Here is an 18,607-nt window from a genome sequence, read left to right as displayed (position 1 = left end):
TGACAATGATATGAACATGGGAACCCCAAAATATTTACAGTGAATTCAAATGCTACCTAAGGTATCCATTTTTATTCTTCTGCCTTTACATTCTTCTTGAACATGGTATAATCTTTAGAGTTCATGTTATTATTACAGTATTAGCTTTGAAGGTTCTGGAAACAATCTTTGCTCCCTAATTATGCTGCTGACATGCATCATACTTCCAAGTTTCCCCAGTTAATGATTTGAAACCTGTTTGTCTTCATATCCTTAATAAATTAAGCCAGATATATAATTAATTCAACTTGGTCTCTTGGAAGTTGCTACTTCCCTTCCATACTTTTCAGATCTCTACAAATCCTCACATCAAGAATTCTCAAACTTAGATTAACTGGAGTTGTCAGCCACCAGATATGATGTTGGCATCTAATATAATGCTATTCTTCTGTTAAGTCCTTTTTAGGACATAACAGATTTATGCATATGCATGTAGTTTCTTTTGCCACAGCTCCAAATCTGTTACAGGGAATGACTATTTTGGTGTAATTTCTTCATTTCAATGAAGAAATAATAGATAAAAGTCAGAACCATTTTCAAAAGTCAGAACATTTGGGGTTCCCAGAATTTATAAAGAAAGTCTTTAAATAAAGGACATTGTGGGCTTAATCCATCTAACTGCCTTTCTGTGATTAAAACAAACGAAAACTAAACAAAACCCAAATAGCAGTAGAGAATACCACGGTTGCAGTTAGTATATATTCTTAGAAAAAGAAAAGGTATTTAGAGCTCCTTTATAACATTGAAAATTAAACCATTTCCCTTGTTACCATTACTATTGCTAGAATACTTTCTCAAATGTTCACTAGATAAATTCTCTTCGGTTTAAGTCTAAAGTCATTATTTGCCCACACTAGTCTTTTGCTGTTTGTTGTTGTTTTTAAAATCAGTTACACTCAGCCCAAAGCCATTGCTCAAAGAAAGTCGTATCATTTTTAATTTGCTTCATGCCGTACTGGTTAGTCTGCTACTTCTGTTTCTTCTTAGCAGTACACACAGAGTCTGAACTGTTTGAAGTTGTTTGCCATGTTCTTAAGAGATCTTTATCTCAAACAACACCCAAAGGATGTATTAACTAAATAGCTCAGAAATCAGTATCTGTGACCTCGAGCAAGTCACCCAACTTTGCAGGCCTGTTTTCTTCTTTGTAATCTTTACAAAATAAAGTTGTTACCACATGATTTCTCAAGTCCCTTTAGGCTGTATCTCATTTTATGATAGCGAAGTTTTTGAGTAGAGTCAGACAAGGTGGATCCCAACAAAGTACCATAGTATCCACACTCAAGCTGTACTTTGATAAAACCCAATTTATAGTCACTGATATGATTGTATACCTGGATTTATACAGATTTCCTGGGTAGCTTTTGAGAACCACCGAACAATATGACTGAGAAATAGATACAAATGTAATATAATTATGTGTGAGGATTTGCATGCACACGTGCTTATATGCGCTCTGGGACATGCTTCAAAGGACAAATTCAGGTTGCTATCAGAGTGTATGATTACACCTGATCTAGATTTGGAGTTCTGGATGTAAAGACAGGAGGAGAGATAAATAAGATGGGGCAGGGGGAAGCAGGTCAAATAAACCTCAATTGGGTTGGCTGGCTAATGTCATTTCCCTAAGAACACTGAGACCCACAGAAGGGTTTTAGATGGTGCAGTGATATGATCAGATTTACCTTTTTTAAAAGATTGTTTTGGTCCCTCTGTGAAGAATGGGTTGAAGGTCAAGAAAGACTTTGGGAGCCCTGCTCATTAATAATGCATAAGAAAACTTTTCTTTTAGATTCCTTCACAATTTTTACCCACGATTGATAGCTGCCCCAAAGTGCTCTCTTCTCTTCCCAAAAAACTCATTCAAAATATTCTCACTAGTGTCTTCATCATTTTCCTTCTTTGTATACATTATCTCTATTACCACCAGCAGCTCTCTGCCTTTTTCATGAAAAAAAAAAAAATCAATGCTTTCCTCTGACTTGCTAAGTAAATCAAAAGGCAAACTGGGCAGTAAAACACTGGTGGTCTCATGGTGCCCTGAGCTCAGAAAAGTCACATGCTCAGATTAACGCTCTGCTGTCGATGTCCTGAAATTCTTAATTTTTAAACAAGAGGCTTGATATTTTCATTTTGCATTGAGCCCCCAAAATTATTTAATTACTTAGGGAAAAAGATAAATTACTGTTGGCTGTATAGGAGTAGAGATGAGAAATACTCTGTTCTACTCTTGTCTATGTCACCTATATGTCCACAGCTTTGTCCACTTCTCTTCATTTCAGCACCACCACCATAACCCAAGTTACTAGTGTATTTATGACATTACGGAAATAACTAACATTGGTCAAAATAGATTTTACAACAAATTATTAGAGACAAAGAAGAATGTTTTGCAATGATGAGTCAATCCATCAAGAAGATATGCTAAACAACAGTGTCCCAAAATGAAGCAAAAAAAGAAAAAAAGAGAAAACTGTCAGAATTGAAACCAGAAACAGACAATTCAAAAATAGTGGTTGGAGACCTCAATACCCTACTTTCAATAATGGAGATACACACTAGGCAGAAGATTCAATAAGAATATGTAAGAGTTGAACAACCCTATAAACAAAGTATACCTAATAAACATTTACAAAATACCCTGCCACCAACATAATATACATTTTTGTCTAGTGTATGGACATTCTTTAGAATAGATCATAATCTATGTTATCATTCAGCTTCAAACAAGCACCAATAAACTTAAAATGACTGAAATTATATAAAGTATGTTGAAAAAAATTAGGAAGAAAAAATCAAATAACCCCATTAAAAAGTGGGCAAAAGACTTGAACAGAAATTTTTCTAAAGAAGACAGAAGAATGGCCAAAAAACATATGAAGAAATGCTCAACATCTCTAATCATCAGGGAAATGCAAATCAAAACCACAATGAGATATCACTTAACCCCAGTGAGAATGGCCTTTATCAAAAAATCTCCAAACAATAAATGCTGGCGTGGTTGCGGAGAGAGAGGAACACTCCTACACTGCTGGTGGGACTGCAAACTAGTTCAACCTCTGTGGAAAGCAATATGGAGATACCTTAAAGCGATACAACTGAATCTACCATTTGATCCAGCAATCCCATTGCTGGGCATCTACCCAAATGATCCAGTGACACTCTACAAAAAAGACACCTGCACTCGAATGTTTATAGCAGCACAATTCATAATTGCAAGGCTGTGGAAACAGCCCAAGTGTCCATCAATCCAAGAATGGATTAATAAAATGTGGTATATGTATACCATGGAGTACTATTCAGCTCTAAGAAACAATGGTGATATAGCACATCTTATATTTTCCTGGTTAGAGCTGGAACCCATACTACTAAGTGAAGTATCCCAAGAATGGAAAAACAAGCACCAGATATATTCTCCAGCAAACTGGTATTAACTGAGTAGCACCTAAGTGGACACATAGGTACTACAGTAATAGGGTATTGGGCAGGTGGGAGGGGGGAGGGGGGAGGGGGGTGGGTATATACAAACATAATGAGTGAGATGTGCACCATCTGGGGGATGGTCATGATGGAGACTCAGACTTTTGGGGGGAGGGGGGAAATGGGCATTTATTGAAACCTTAAAATCTGTACCCCCATAATAGGCCAAAATAAAAAAAAAATTAAAAAAAAAGTATGTTGAAAATGAAATAAAATTAGAAGTGACTATTAAGAAATTTAAGAAATTCACAAATATGTGGAAATGAAACAACATACTCCTAAGTGACCAATGAGTCAAAGAAGAAACACCAAGTGAAATTAGAAAATGCTTTGATGTGGATGAAAATAAAAACACCACCCAAATTTATGGGATGCAGACAAACAGTGCCTAGAAGGAAATTTATTGCTGTAAATGTCTATATTTAAAGGGAAAACAAGACTTCAATTACAGTTATCCCTCAGCATCTGTGGGAGATTCATTCCAGGACCCTCCACAGATACCAAAATCAGCAGATGCTCAAGTCCCTTATATAAAATGACATAGTGTCTGCATATAGCCTATGTAAATCCTCCTATATACTTTAAATTATCTCTAGATTGCTCATAATGTGCTCTTCATGTGAATGTTATGTAAGTAGCTGTTATACTGTGTATTTTTATTTATATTATTTTATTGTAAGTTTTTATTTTTTTGAATAATTTTGATCTGCGGTTGGTTAAATTTGTGAATGTAGCACCTGTGGATACAAAGGACCATCTGAAATCTAACTTTCCAGTTGAAAACACTGAAAAATAAGAGCAAACTAAACCTAATATAAGCAAAATAAAGAAAATAATGAGTGAAGCATAAAGGAGTGAGTTACAGAATAAAAAAGAAAGAAAAGCAATGAAACCAGAACCATATTGTTTGGAAGATACACAAAATTGACAAAAGCGAGACTGACCAAGAAGCAAAGAGAGAAAACTCAAATTACCAGAATAAGAAATCATCACCACTGACCTTATGAAAATAAAAAGGATTTTGAAGAAAGAAGACTATGAACAATTGTTTGTTAATAAATTAGATAATTTAGATGAAATGGGAAAATTCCTAGAAATGCATAAACTACCTAAACCGACACAAAAAATAGATAATATAAGTACACCTATAATAATTGAAGAGATTGAGTTAGTAATCAAAAATCAAGCAGAAAAGAAGAGCCCAAGCCCAGATGACATCACCGCTGAATTCTATCAAACATTTAAAGAATTAATACTAATACTTTACAAATACTTTGAAAAAATAGAAGAGGGACCAATTACCAGCCCATCTTATGATGATCTTACTAGCTCTCTAGCCTAACAGCAAAACTAGATAAAGACATCACAAAAAACAAAAATACAGGCCAATTATTTCCTATGAATATGGACCCAAAAATCTTCACCAAAATATTAGCAAGCTTAATACAGAAATATATTAAAATAATTATATGCCTTGAGCCAGTGGAATTTATCCCAGGAATGCAAGATTGACTTAACATCAAGAAATTAATTAATGCAATTATCACATCATGAAGAACAAAAACCACATTATAAACTCAATAGATGCAGAAAAAGCATACATCAAAATTCAACACCTTTACATGATAAAAAAAATACACAACAAACTAGGAATAAAAAGGACCTTTGTAAGCTCCTCAGTCTAATAAATGACATTTATAAAAAAATCATATTTGATGGTGAAAGACTGAATCATTCCCCCTAAGGTCAGGAACAAGATAAGATTATTCACTATCAGTACTCTTATCTAACATTTTACTAGAGATTCTCTCCAGGGCAGCTAGGCAAGAAAAATAAATAAATGAACTAAAGATTGAAAAAGAAGAAGGAAAACTATTTCTATTCACATCTTATATTTTTGTGCATATAAAAAAACTTCAAGGAATTCACTTAATTAGAATAAATGAGCTCAGCAAGGTTGCAGGACACAAATATACAAAACTCAACTGTACTTTTATAAACTCTCAATAAACAGTCCAAATGTGGAATTAAGGGAAGTATTCCATTTATAATACCATCAACAAAGTGAAATAGCAATCATATGCAAAGTTCATACTGTAAATACAAGACATAGTTGAAAGTAAGTTTAAAAGATTAAAATAAATGGAAATACATCTGATATTCATTGTGATACTTTTTCAAAATGTTAAATATAGAGTAATCATATGTATGAACCATCAATTCCACCCCAATATATGTACCCGAGAGAATTGAAAACATAGGTACATGCAAACTTGTACAGAAATTTATGGCAGCATTATTTATAATAAACCCGAAGTAGCAAAAACCCAAGTGCCCATTATTGATGAATGGCTCAACAAATTATGGCATATCCATAAAATGGATTATTATTAATACTTGGCAATAAAAAATAAAGTATTGATGTATGGTAAACATATATGAACATAGAAAACATCATGCTAAGTGAAAGAAGCCAGACACAAAAGACCACATACTGTATGATTCATTCATACAGTTCAGAATAGGAGAATTTATGGAGCCAGAAAGCAGATTAGTAGTGATGACTAGAAACTAGCACTTTAGCACTTAGGTCCACAGACACAGAGATAGTTAGATCATGTGGCCTAGTTAGTTAGCATGTGGCCTCTGATGTGAGAACACCTGTGTTGAAATCCTGTCTCCCCCCTCCCACCCTTTATTAGAAGAGGGACTTTGGGCAAGTCACTCAACTTCTCTGAACCTCACAGAATAGCATTCAATTATGCTACAAAGAAAGGAATTGGCATCTAGGCATTCTTTTTTTAAAATAGGGACAAGTTCAATTTTATAAAAATTATTCCCAAATTGCAGAGCATACTTCATAGGACTGTGTAAGAATTAAGTGAACGCTACATGGAAGCACCATGAAGATTCAATAAGTGTCAGTAGTTGTTGGTTGATGTTAAATAAATAATAAATGAATGATTTTTAAAAATCTAGCTGACAAAATGGTTTATTGTCAATAAAATATTAAGTGAATACATTTCCCTCCCCCCTCAAATTTTGTGATTTGGTGGTTAAGTTTTTACTTCTTATGTAAAACATTAAAAAAGCAGTGTTAGAGTTTCTAGATTTACAGACTAAAAGAATATTTAGTTTTTGTTTATGTTTTCCTTTTCCAGTCTTGGACTTGGTCTTCCCTGTTCATTTGCTATCCAAATAAAAAGAAGGCTTAAAAACAGCTGAGAAAGCTCACTGGCATTTGAAAAGCTGAATATACACTTCAAAGTTAATTTCTTTCTAAAATAGCTTCTTTCTTTTTTCTCTTCCATCTGAGGAAGATTTTTTTTGATGTTGGTGGTGGGGTGGGGGGAGGCAATTCATAGAGACTAAAGCTCAGTGATTCTGTCCTTAGGGGACCTTTAATTTGTGGGCAGACCCGGGAGCCCCAGCCTTCCAGAAGAACACTCCTGAAGACTCTTGGAAGCCTATTTCCAGTGTTGTAAAGGTGAGTGATTTCCTAGCATATAAACTTATTCACACTAATAATATAATTTCTGCCAAAATATAATAAAAGTCCTAAGCCTAATGGAAAATTTCAAATTCAAATTTGTCTTTGTTTTCAGGCATTTTCAGTAAAGAGATAGGAAGTGGTTATTGTTTTTTAAAAATAACAAAAAATGCACTGTAAAGTCCCACTGATAATGCCAATTCAAATACAAGATTATGAAGTTTTTGCTTAAACTTCTTGATTTTATATGTGCATCTGCTTTGACCCCCTGCTGATAACCCCACCTTTCACTGACACCAACAAAATTGCAAGTTTGCTTTTAAAGAAAATAAACAGACAACAGTCCACAAATAATAATATGATTACCAAATATAGTTTCAGGTTTTATCACTGGCTTGAATGCTTATAGAGTCAAATTATGATTTTTGAAATCACTTGGAAAAGTTTCTCTCTCCATGGGACTATGCCAACAACTCATTAAATAATTAAAGCTCATTTGTATCATTTCTCTTTCAATTTTAGGGATTCTTAAAAACAGTTTTATAATTATGTAAATATATACTTTGTTCCAAAGATAAATTTATAAAACAAAGTATTAAAACCAATTATATTAAGAGTATTCAAGCTACTTGTTCTCTCCCCACTCCCACTCCTATGTAAACTTCTAAAAAATTATAGTTTATGCTTCCATTTATATAAATCCTTCTTTTATAAATATTAGCATTCTATAAGGACTTTTCACCACCTGGAGATCACTATACAGTGGTATATAAAGATATTCCCCATTACTTTTTATAGTTGTATGCTACTTTCTTATTTGGATAATTTAATCAAACTGCCATCTATTGAGGGGCATTTTTATTGGTAACAGTTTTTTTATTTCATTTATAAATAACACTGCAATGAATAGTCTTTCGGGTATCTTTTTGTACCTTTGTCAGTGTGTCTTTGAGATAGATTTCTAACAGAAAGATTGCTGGGTCAAGTGGTGAATGCATATTTAATTCTTCTAGATATTGTCAAATTCCATTCTAACTTTTTGCATTTCTGCAAGCAATGTATGATAGTACCTCTTTACCCACTGTCTTGTAAAGAAAAATCTTCTGTTAAACACTTGGATTTTTGCTAATCTGATGGGAAAAACTACATTTCTCTTATTCAGAGTGAATCATGTTGAACAACTTCACAAATATTTAAGTGACAATTGCATTGCCTTTTCTGGGAATTGTGTGTTTATATTTCTAGCCTTTTATTATATGAGTTAGAGTATATTTCTTCTTCATTTTTAGAAGACCTTCATACATTAACCTATTAACTCTTTGTAGTACAAGTAGCTAATAATTTTTCCAATTTGTTATTTATCTATTTAATTTTCTTAAAGTGTTATTTTTTCAGCCCAAAATTGTGTGTGTGTGTCTATGTTTGTGTGTGTTCATAATGGAACTAATTTTTCCCTGGAATTTAAGTAGAGTAAGAAAGTTTTTCTTACCACCCAGTTACAAGAAATTTGGCCATTCATTTATTTCCCCTAGGTCATGTGTGGCTTTACATTATACATTTAAATCTCTGATTCATTTGGAATTCATCCTGGTGTACAAGTTTAATAAATTCCTAAAATTCACCAACCAAGAGCCAGTACAAGCTGCCTCTGGAACACCACTGCTGATAGATCATGTCATTGTCATTGACAGACTACTGTCTGGAGAGCCATGAGTTGTTTCCATGTGTTGTTTCATTTTGTGTATGTTTTATCAAGTCAGTGAAGTTCCTGGTGCCTCAAATTTTCCATGTCAAAATCCTCTTTGGACATTGAGATAATATGTCATTATTCTTGGTGAACAGTACATTACAGCTTTGGGGGGAGAATGTATCACTATTTAAAAAAAAAAAACTTTGCTATTTCTCTTATTGAGTTTTTTTTTTTTTTTTAGTAGAAAACAATCATTCAATTGCACAATAGTGCTGCTACTTGCAAAAACAATACAGAAGAGGGAGATATCCATGTAGGGAGACAATTATGTATTAAATGGTCTAGATTTTTAGCAGATTGGCACTGACTCTTGCTTATAACGATATATCATCCATTTTCTTCTCTCAGGTTTAGAAAATTCACCATTCCCAAATGGACCCACAAAAAACACAATCTATTATAACGACTCACCACTACTGGAAGCATCATTCAGGTTTAGCAGTCCTCCTCCTAGCCCTCTGTAACTATGGTAACTGTAGGTCCCATTGCCGTTGATGTACAACACCTCCTGTGAGCCGGGAACAGCTGATGTGGAGTAAGTGGCCTGGGCCGCCTCTGGCTTACACTGTCTGTCAGCTGGAGCAGAGTCATCCTGCAATGACAGGCAGCATTCCATTATTTATCAGCCCACTGCACTATTTCAACTGGGACAGGACTATCTTATTGTTATCTACATCTGTATCTGCACTGAATAAGAAAAGTACACATAGCGAACATTAAGCAAGCACACACGCACATTTTCAACATTTTGTCAAAAACTAAAATGAGCAAAGCTAAATAACAATGTGGGCAGATTGGAGATGGAACAATTGACAATTTTCAACTAAAGTTAAAATTACATGAAGAGAGTTACTCATACTACAAAAGTGGAAGCAACCTAAAGGCACACTGGCGTATAAATGGATAAAGAAAATACAGAAAATGCATACAATGGATTATTCAGGCTCGAAAAAGAAAGAAACCCCATCATATACTACAACATGAATGAAACGTAAGGACTTTATGCTAAATGAAATTTTTAAGAAGTAACAAAAAAGGAGATGTTTTGTGATTCTACTTATCAAGTATTTAAAGTAGTCAAACTTAGAGACACAAATTTTACGCCACTATTTTACTTTATGTGTAGGGGGCTGGTGGAGGAGGACGGGGGGGAGTCTTTCTGTGGGTACAGAGTTTAGTAACAGTGGGGTTATTGGGGGTGATCCTGGGAATCTGTTGCACTACAATGTGCATATGGTTGACAATATTGGACCATAAACTTGGAAACTGTTGGGAAGGTAAATTTTATGTTAATTTTTTAAAAAGCTAGCTAGGCTTACAAACATTACATGAAGAAAAATTACAATGGAAGGCAAAAAAATATGTGATCAAATTTGCAGCTCTTTAAAAATTTTTTTTTTGCAACCTTCTGTCTTTTTCTTATTTTATGATTATAGCAAAATTTATTGAGTGTGGACCAAGCTGACCTCATTATATGCATTATAACAGCCTGACAAGGATACAAATGAAACCTAGGCCTTTCTGTTTTTTGTTTGTTTTGGTCATTTGTAAGTTGTGCTAGTGTCCACAAAATTTGCTTCGGACCTTCTAACCATGTCAAGTTATAAGGAAATAATTTTAATTTGCAGTAAGTTGTACATATTCTCAACAGCAAAGCAGACTGAATTTCCCTTCAACTATGAATTTATAAAATCTAAAATATATACCACATATATGCCTTTACTTGCCTACTACATTGTTTATCTTTTCTTCTTTTTTTTATTAACAAGAATTATGAACCGATTTCTAGTGAATTCTTAGGAGAATTTTTGTTGTTGTTGCAATCAGAAGCATTTTGCAGCTCTTAAATTTATATTATACGTTTAGTGAAACAAGTAACTTTCAAACAGATTTTTGTGGCTCTAAGTGCTAGAAAGGAAGAAACACAAAATAAGTTTGCTTTATGGACACAGTAGTATTGTTATATTGAGGAATATTCTAATGTTTTAAATTGAGAAAGCATAGCTATGACTATCAGAATCCTACAGTTACGTTCTTGTTCCTTCAATCTAGGCAACCTCTAGCTGATCCATTCAACAATGACCATTATACTCAGCTGTAGACCTCAGACACATGATCTACGGGCTTTCATCATTTTCTTTCTAGTAAGATTAAATAAACATAACATTTCTCAAAGTAAATTGAAGTGAAAAATAAGAAATTGAAAGGAAAACATAGCATAACATAAAAAGAAATGTTAAACTTTGATGTAAATTTATTTTCCCAGCATTGCCTTTTAAAAAAACATGCAAAAAGTGATGCATCTGAGATATATGTAATATAAACATAAAATGACCTAAATTGGTGCATTAACTAGAATGTCTGGTTATAATTTAAACTCTTGCCATTTAAACTTTTAAAATCCTGGGTGGGTAAATTACCTTTGAATAACTGTTTTCCTGGGAGAAATTGCCTTAAATAAGGGACCTAGACAGAATCAAATTTTGTTGGTATTTCTGGTTCTATAATTTAGGTTGGGAAGTCAGCAAGTTCCAGACTTTTTTTTTTTAATTTTAAAAGTTATTCTTTGCAAGTAGAAAATATCCAAAGAAGGTGAGCTTTTAGATTGTGTTTCTCTATAAAAATAGTTATGGAGCTTTCACCAAATTTACATCTGGTAATAGGGGCTTTTTCTAAAGATATATTTCTATTTGATATATAGGCAAACAACATGTATGTTTTCTTTCATATTTATGATGAATGAGTGACAGGGTGAGTAGAAAATGGTCAAACCAATGATTACTACACCTTATACACTGTTCATCAGTATTTCCTAAAGGTATAATAAAAGTCTTCCATCTAGGAAAGCCAATGTCCCTGCCAGGGGACAGAAATTTTTATTATAAATATATACACATATATACCCCTATACTAGAATAGACATGTAACATATTCATTCAGTGCAAGCTTATTAAGTAAAGTTTGCCAAAAGAGTAATTCTTTTTTCACACATACAACTTTTTTTTCCTATATGTAGTAGGTTTCAAGCTGGTATTCATGGAACTATTAGGCTTCTGGGGGAAATGGCTCAGGTCTTCCTGAGATTATGGGTGAAGGTATACAGACACGCTTTCAGGCTACATCCTTCCTCTTCAACCAGACTAGTAGCTCCGCTCTGCTCAATCTTACACTCATAAAATCACAGCATGTAAAGCATTATGAAAACCACTGAGCTGCAAAGTGTTCTTTATGTAAAGATTTGTAGCCATGGAAACTCTGAAAAAAGGCAGAATGTTCTGTACTTGAAGGCAATTTGGGGGTCCTTGGGTAGGGGTTGGCCTCAAATAGTCCCACCACTCCTGTAGTGGAAGTAACTTGGGCAACATGATAAAACTTGAATTTCTAGCTTTGGAAAAATGGTGGCTCTTCTGAAACACATCTGCCTATTTCTCTGCATTTGGAAAATGACCATAAAATACACTTGCAGAAGTTTCTTATTGACGTGTAAAAAGGGTGAAGGGAGAAGACATCATCACTACCATATTTTCTCTTTGATTCTTTGCATGGTCAATTTAACTTGTATTATGAGATGTGATATTTTAAAAATTTTCCCCAGTCTTTTGTTATTAACTGTTATTCCAAACCATAGTAACTGAACTAAGCAGCCAGGTAACTGATTCCATTAATACTCAAAACAGGCCTTGTAGGGATTCATTTGTATTCAAATATAGATGTGCATTATTAATATTTTTGGCAGTCCACTATATGTTGAAAAATACAATGTATAAAGCTCCCCCCAAAGTCTGGGTTGTAATGTCTTTTGGAAAAAAGTTTTATATATAATTAATTCATGTTTTTTTATCTTGAATGATTATTATTGGCTTCAAAGGATAGATATTAATAACATAATAAATAAATATCCCTGGAGTCATATTTTATCCCTGTAAGCAACTTTTAATAATCATTAGTTCCCAAAGTTCTCACAGCTGACAGCTTGCCTACTGGGTTGCTATGAAGATTGTTTTCAAAAAGTGTAATATTAATGTGTTATAAGGCTTCATATCTAGGCAATGAAATAAATTTAATTTACCAGAAAACAGAAAAAAATCCTCTCCTAGCTTTCATTAGACACATTTCAAAATATTTTAAGTTTATAAAAAATAAAATTAGATCAATGATTGACCATAAGCAGTATATTAGATAATGCACAGAGCTGTTTAGATTTTTAGATTTGGTAAAAAATATGCAACAGATGAAATACTTAAGGTGACTTCTATAATTAGGCTCTGGTTTTATCAATAAATATACCCTTGTATATAAATATACATTTCATATATCAAAAAAGGGCTTATAAAGATGGGTGTTTATTTATACATGAAGGGCAAGATTGGAAATGGTTTAGAAGAGACATTGCCTGCCATTGACACACAGTTTGAGAGGACTGGCTTGTACTCCTATTTCCTCTACCTTTAGAAACCAAACAGGGACAAATTTGAGTTTGCTAAACCTCATCTGGTATCTGGGCCACACCGACTGAATTCCTAACATAACACAGATACCTATCAAGATAGACATGTTAGACGTGTTTTATAGAAATGAAATTTGGTTGCTCTGCTCAACTTTTTGACAATAAATTTTAGTAAAAATGGCATAGAAAAGTTACAACTTTACCATATCTCTTAAGAATGCTGTGTTTTTAGAGACTTTATATCCTCTACCATCTAATGAATATGCTTTGTATTTTCAATAACTTTTATCTTCCTGTCCAGATTATCAGTAAACTCCAATAAAATTCACTGCTAGATTCAGTGACCCACATATGTTGCATCTGTTTACATTTTACCTTATATTTTTATAGCACTTTGAAGTTTACAAGGCATTTTTACATTAATACTGAATTATATTTTGAGAATATCATGTGATATTGTCAGGGAAGGGTATTAGTGATCCACCATTTCAAGGTAAAGAACTTTAAAATAACCCCCAAATAATCTTATTACTGCAAAATAGTAAACACAATGGATGATGCAAGCCTCAATGTGCCTGAAATATATATAAGATTATTATGGGATTTCTCTTGTCCATACACATTCTTTATAGTCAATATGACAAAGCATTTTTCTTTATGTTACTGCTCTAAACTTCTCCTTTGCTCTATTAGTACAGATTGGGGAAGGGAGTGCAATGCATTTCACGTATAACCTACTGCAAAACGTCTCTGCTTTTGAAAGCCTCTCTTCCATTTGCAAGTATTCCACAACTAAGTACATTGCTAAGAGTTTCCAGAGAAATTCATAAAAAATCTGAGATAACTAGAGCTCCCACTTAAAATCTTTTCCTGCTAAGAAAAACTGACTGCACTTAAAGTGAATGTAATTATCTGAGATGTTGAGAGGTGATTTTATTGAGGGCATCAACAAAACACACAGACACCACAGAGCCACATACATAACAACACTCAAGAAGTAATTTCTTTCTTACAGTTAGGAGCATTTCATAATATGTGAAATTATGCAGTTGCTGGCCATACAGATGATTAGGATGCCAACACAGACCTTCGTTCTTTGCAAAGATGCTGTCAAACCCACTAAGATAATAAGGAAAGCCATATTTTCACTCAATCCAAGGAACCTAATGACAGGCTTTGATAACAGAGAAGCCAGATTCATTTTTTTCCCCTCACTTGAGAAATCGATATTACCGCACAATAGCTATTACCAGAGTATTATCAAACTCTTCAGAGAATATGTTAACATTTTAACACATTCTCCTTGTAGCAATATTTACACATACACTCACAAGGATTTCATAAACAATAAAGATTTGTTTATGTGGAATATAATAAAGTAAGAGAAGTGAAGAGTATAATGATGGCTACCAGAGGCTGGGGGAGGGGAGAAAGGGATGGAGAGTTGTTGATCAAAGGGTACAAAGTTTCACACAGATAGTAGGAATAGGTTTTGGAATATATTGCACAGCAGGGTGAGTATAGTCAATAATAACATGTACTTCAAAACAAGTAAAAGAATACATTTCAAATGTCTCACCATACAAAATGTTAAGTGAGGTGATGGATATGTTAAGTAGTTTGATTTAATCATTTCACATCGTATACAAAACATGTTGTACCCTATAACTATATACAATTATGATATGTCAATCACAAATAGTAATTATTTTAAAATGAATAATTGTGGGGAAAACCCCAAAGGTTTGAGAAAGATTGGCCTAAAGAAAAATACAAAATAAATATATCAGTGATAATCTCCAACTCAATGTGTATGCATACATGTCTGGCAAAAAGTCACCAAGTACAACACAAAGTCATCTATTTACTCTAAAATTCTCCTGGTTGTATAAAAGCTTGATTACTAACAGTAAAAATAGAATCCTAGTATTTTAAAACTACAGATTTAGATGTAACACTTTGCCATTTAGTTACTGACCAGAAAAACTTGCATTTAAAAATAAATGTCTTTTTCTACAGGATGCTAACATTCAATTTGGAGTTATGACCTAAATGAAATTTTAAAATATTTCTTTGAAGTTCTAAGATATATTGCGGATTTAAATTATTTGTCCATTGGTTTAATATGTGTATCATGGTTTTCACCTTAGAAAAATCTCCAGTTTTAGCAAAGCAATAACAAATTGTCATCTTTAACATGAAGCCTTATTACATTTTAGAGGTAAGAAATAATTTTTCCTAATCTTATATTATTTTTTTTTCAAATTTACATTTAGAACAACTTGAAACATCTTTGAAACTGGCCCCTGCTTTACAATTGGGCTCCTTGGATTAAGAAAATAAACTTAAATTTTTTTCTTACCCCTCTTTAGCACAACAGTCTCTTTGGGCAAGATAGTTGCATTGCTCTACCTGGGGATTCCATGGCAGGTGTGGCTTCCATTATTTTAACTAAAAACAAAACACCTGTTCTATCACTACTGTTTTATGTTCTAAGTTAATGCATCATGCCAAGATTTCTTCCTTCTCTTCCAATGCTTCCTTCAGTCAAACAATCCTCATGTCCTGTCAGTGTCACCTTGGAAACGAGGGTCACTGTCACCTATCTGGAGAGCACTCATTGCCAAAGCTTAACTTCAGAGCTCATCCTCTCTCCTCTGAGTTATAGTGATAACCTTCTGACCCAGTTTTCCCCTTCACATCTTATCCACATCTCCACAAGTTTATCTTTTTGATTCACTATTGTGTCAATTTCTTTTTGAAAACGTTTGAGACTTTTTTCCTATAGAACAAAATCCAAAACTCCTGGCCTGCACAGCTCTTCAGAGTTTGAGAACAATCTTGCCAGCCCCATTTTCTGTCACTTCTCCTCATGCACTGTATACTCTAGTCAGACCTTAAACCAAAAATAATCTTATCAATGTTAGGTAGATAGAAAGGGATTCTGGGTCTCCTAGTCTCCTAGGCATAAAAGTGGGTGTTGCTGGATTCACCCCTCCCCATGCCCACAAATGGGCTTTCAGAGAGACTCATGGGATATCTGCATGCACAGGTAGACTTCGATCATGCAACTCCCAACTGTCCAGAGTGGTTCCATGGTGACCTCTGAACCAGGAGGGACACCCCAATTGGGGTACTATAACACAAGACACAGACCATAACCAACCCCCTTTCTGCGCCCTTCCTTTGCTGCAACATGGGGCCGGTCCTCATCTGTGGCATATGTATCCTGCTCTGAAAACCTATACCTTTCTCTTGCCCTATAATCCCATCTTTCTCTCCTCAATAAACCTCATATTCATGCTTGCCTTACTTGGCGTGTCTGGTCATTCTTCTGCAATGAGCACGCCAAGAACCTAAGTTTCAGACTGAAATCTGACACCACTGTCATAATCTGGGCCATGTAAATTCCCTAATATATATAGGTAGTTTTCATACTTAATGTATGTGTTCTATTCTGATTGTCATTTAATTTTTAATCTAATTTCTAAAACTTTAATATAAGTATCTAATGTTAAATAGATATCTAAGTATCTAATGTTAAATCTAATGTTAAATTTCTTCTTTAAAGTTATTTATAACTTTTAAAAATTTTTGGTGTGAAATTAAAAAAAGTGTTATTTAGATAAAGCAGGCTTAAATATGGCTTTCATCAAAAGTAAAGGAGAAAGAAGATGATATTTTCCTTTTCCCCACCCTCAGTAACCTAAGTTCCAGATTGACAAAAAATATTGTTCCTTCTAAATCTCTAATTTATCCCCCAGACACCCTCACACACACCATAAAAAACCCAGGGTCTTTTTATAAGAAATTATTTTATCTCTTCTTCTGTATATAATTATCCTTTTGGAAAAAAATGCAAGAAAAGCAAATAGAAAATAAAAGATATCCTGGGAAAGAACAAAGACTTTCATTGTATATAAATTAGTTCTTTAGTTCTCAGATTGCTATTATTAAAAGATCTTGAACTAAATATTCTACTGAATATATAAAAATAGCTAAAAATATTGCCAATATTATTGTATTCTAACAATTAGAAGTTTCTCCCAAAGCAAGAATCTAAGGGTGATATTTCTGTTACAGTCTATTAGCTATAAAAATATTACAGCTGTAATAAAAATTTTGAACAAACATCTTTAGTGCTAAACTTTGAGAAGCACAATGGAGGTCTATTGGATTTTTTTTTTTTTTTAGAGCAGTTAACCATTAGCTACTACATAAGAATGCTATTAACATGGTGATATCAGAAGATCAAGGCTAACATCTGCATAATGGCTGTCACTCTAGAGTATGATGTTGGGCAGGGTGAAGAGGTACATTATTTTATCTGCAATTTAATCAAATCTGTGATTCATGTAGGGACTTTATAAAGGGATTTAATATATTTCTGGTAGTTAATGATTTTTTTGGAAATAAAGCTACATATTTATTTTCTTTTTTCTATAATATGTATATATCATTGGGCAATGCTAAAATAATCTCATAAGTGTTAATGCTGTGTTAACCGTAACATTTTAGTTCAAATCAGATAAAAACAACACTTGCCAATTTAAAAGATAAATTAAGAAAACAAACTGACTTTCTTTTCATTTCTGTGGATATCAGCTTTCCCAGAGAATAAGAGTAGGCTACAATTTATGTTAAAGCTATGGTTATAGTCACAAATAGCTACATGAGAATGAGTCAACAAAACTTAGGCCAAGTACTTTAAAAATGCCCTCTCAGGTACTATTTATCACTGAAGTTAATTACCTCAATCTTCTAAGTGTGGCGCCCTGAGAGTTCACACTACAAGCTTTAAAAAAATGGGCTCAACTGGAAAGCAGAAATTTGAAAAATACAATTAAAGTCTTAAGAATATTCTGCCATGGCTAGGTTTTTGTGTCTTTTCACATTTCTTTTTGAAACAGTAGAAAAACTTGACTAATGATGCAATTTCAACGCTGATGTTGGTAATTATAGATGGTTTTAAAATTAGAAACAGGTGTGCCAACATGGTTGACTGAGCAGAATGAAGAACAGTCCCTACCTAATATCGCTCTACATAATGGATTCCTTCTACTTTTGATGAGCATTATGTTCAATCATATAGTAAACATAACTCCATCTGGATTGTATGTCTTGAAGGAGCCATAAAATTGAGATCTTAATTCTTACATGTTGGAATAAAAGCTTACAAGTTATTATAATTTAATTTAAAGTGGTGTAAAATTGCCCAGCCATGTTGGTATTTCAAGTATATTAATATGAAATATTCAAACTAAGGTAATTAGAAAAGCCATAAATATGGTGATGCCTGAAATCACTGAGTGATAATGCTTTTATATTAATGTGAAATTAAATTGTACAAGGAACATGTATAGATGACATAAAATAATCTGTAATCTAATGATGAATTCAA

At 33.5% G+C, this 18,607-nt stretch overlaps 1 protein-coding gene across 7 annotated transcripts in view; it reads right to left on the bottom strand.

Annotated features, from left to right (window-relative positions):
• Positions 1 to 18,607, bottom strand: part of NOL4 (nucleolar protein 4) — a 347,440-nt gene that overhangs the window by 32,833 nt on the left and 296,000 nt on the right. For all 7 annotated transcript variants that reach the window (XM_012782596.3, XM_075993566.1, XM_075993562.1 and 4 more), the window contains one exon: positions 9,171 to 9,351. In XM_012782596.3, the coding sequence (XP_012638050.1) occupies positions 9,171 to 9,351 (181 nt within the window). The remainder of the gene's footprint in view (positions 1 to 9,170; positions 9,352 to 18,607) is intronic.

The sequence above is a fragment of the Microcebus murinus genome, chromosome 17 (assembly GCF_040939455.1).
Source record: "Microcebus murinus isolate Inina chromosome 17, M.murinus_Inina_mat1.0, whole genome shotgun sequence".
NCBI lineage: Eukaryota > Metazoa > Chordata > Mammalia > Primates > Cheirogaleidae > Microcebus > Microcebus murinus.
Note: the sequence above shows the minus strand (reverse complement) of the source record. Positions and strands in the feature narration are given on the sequence as shown.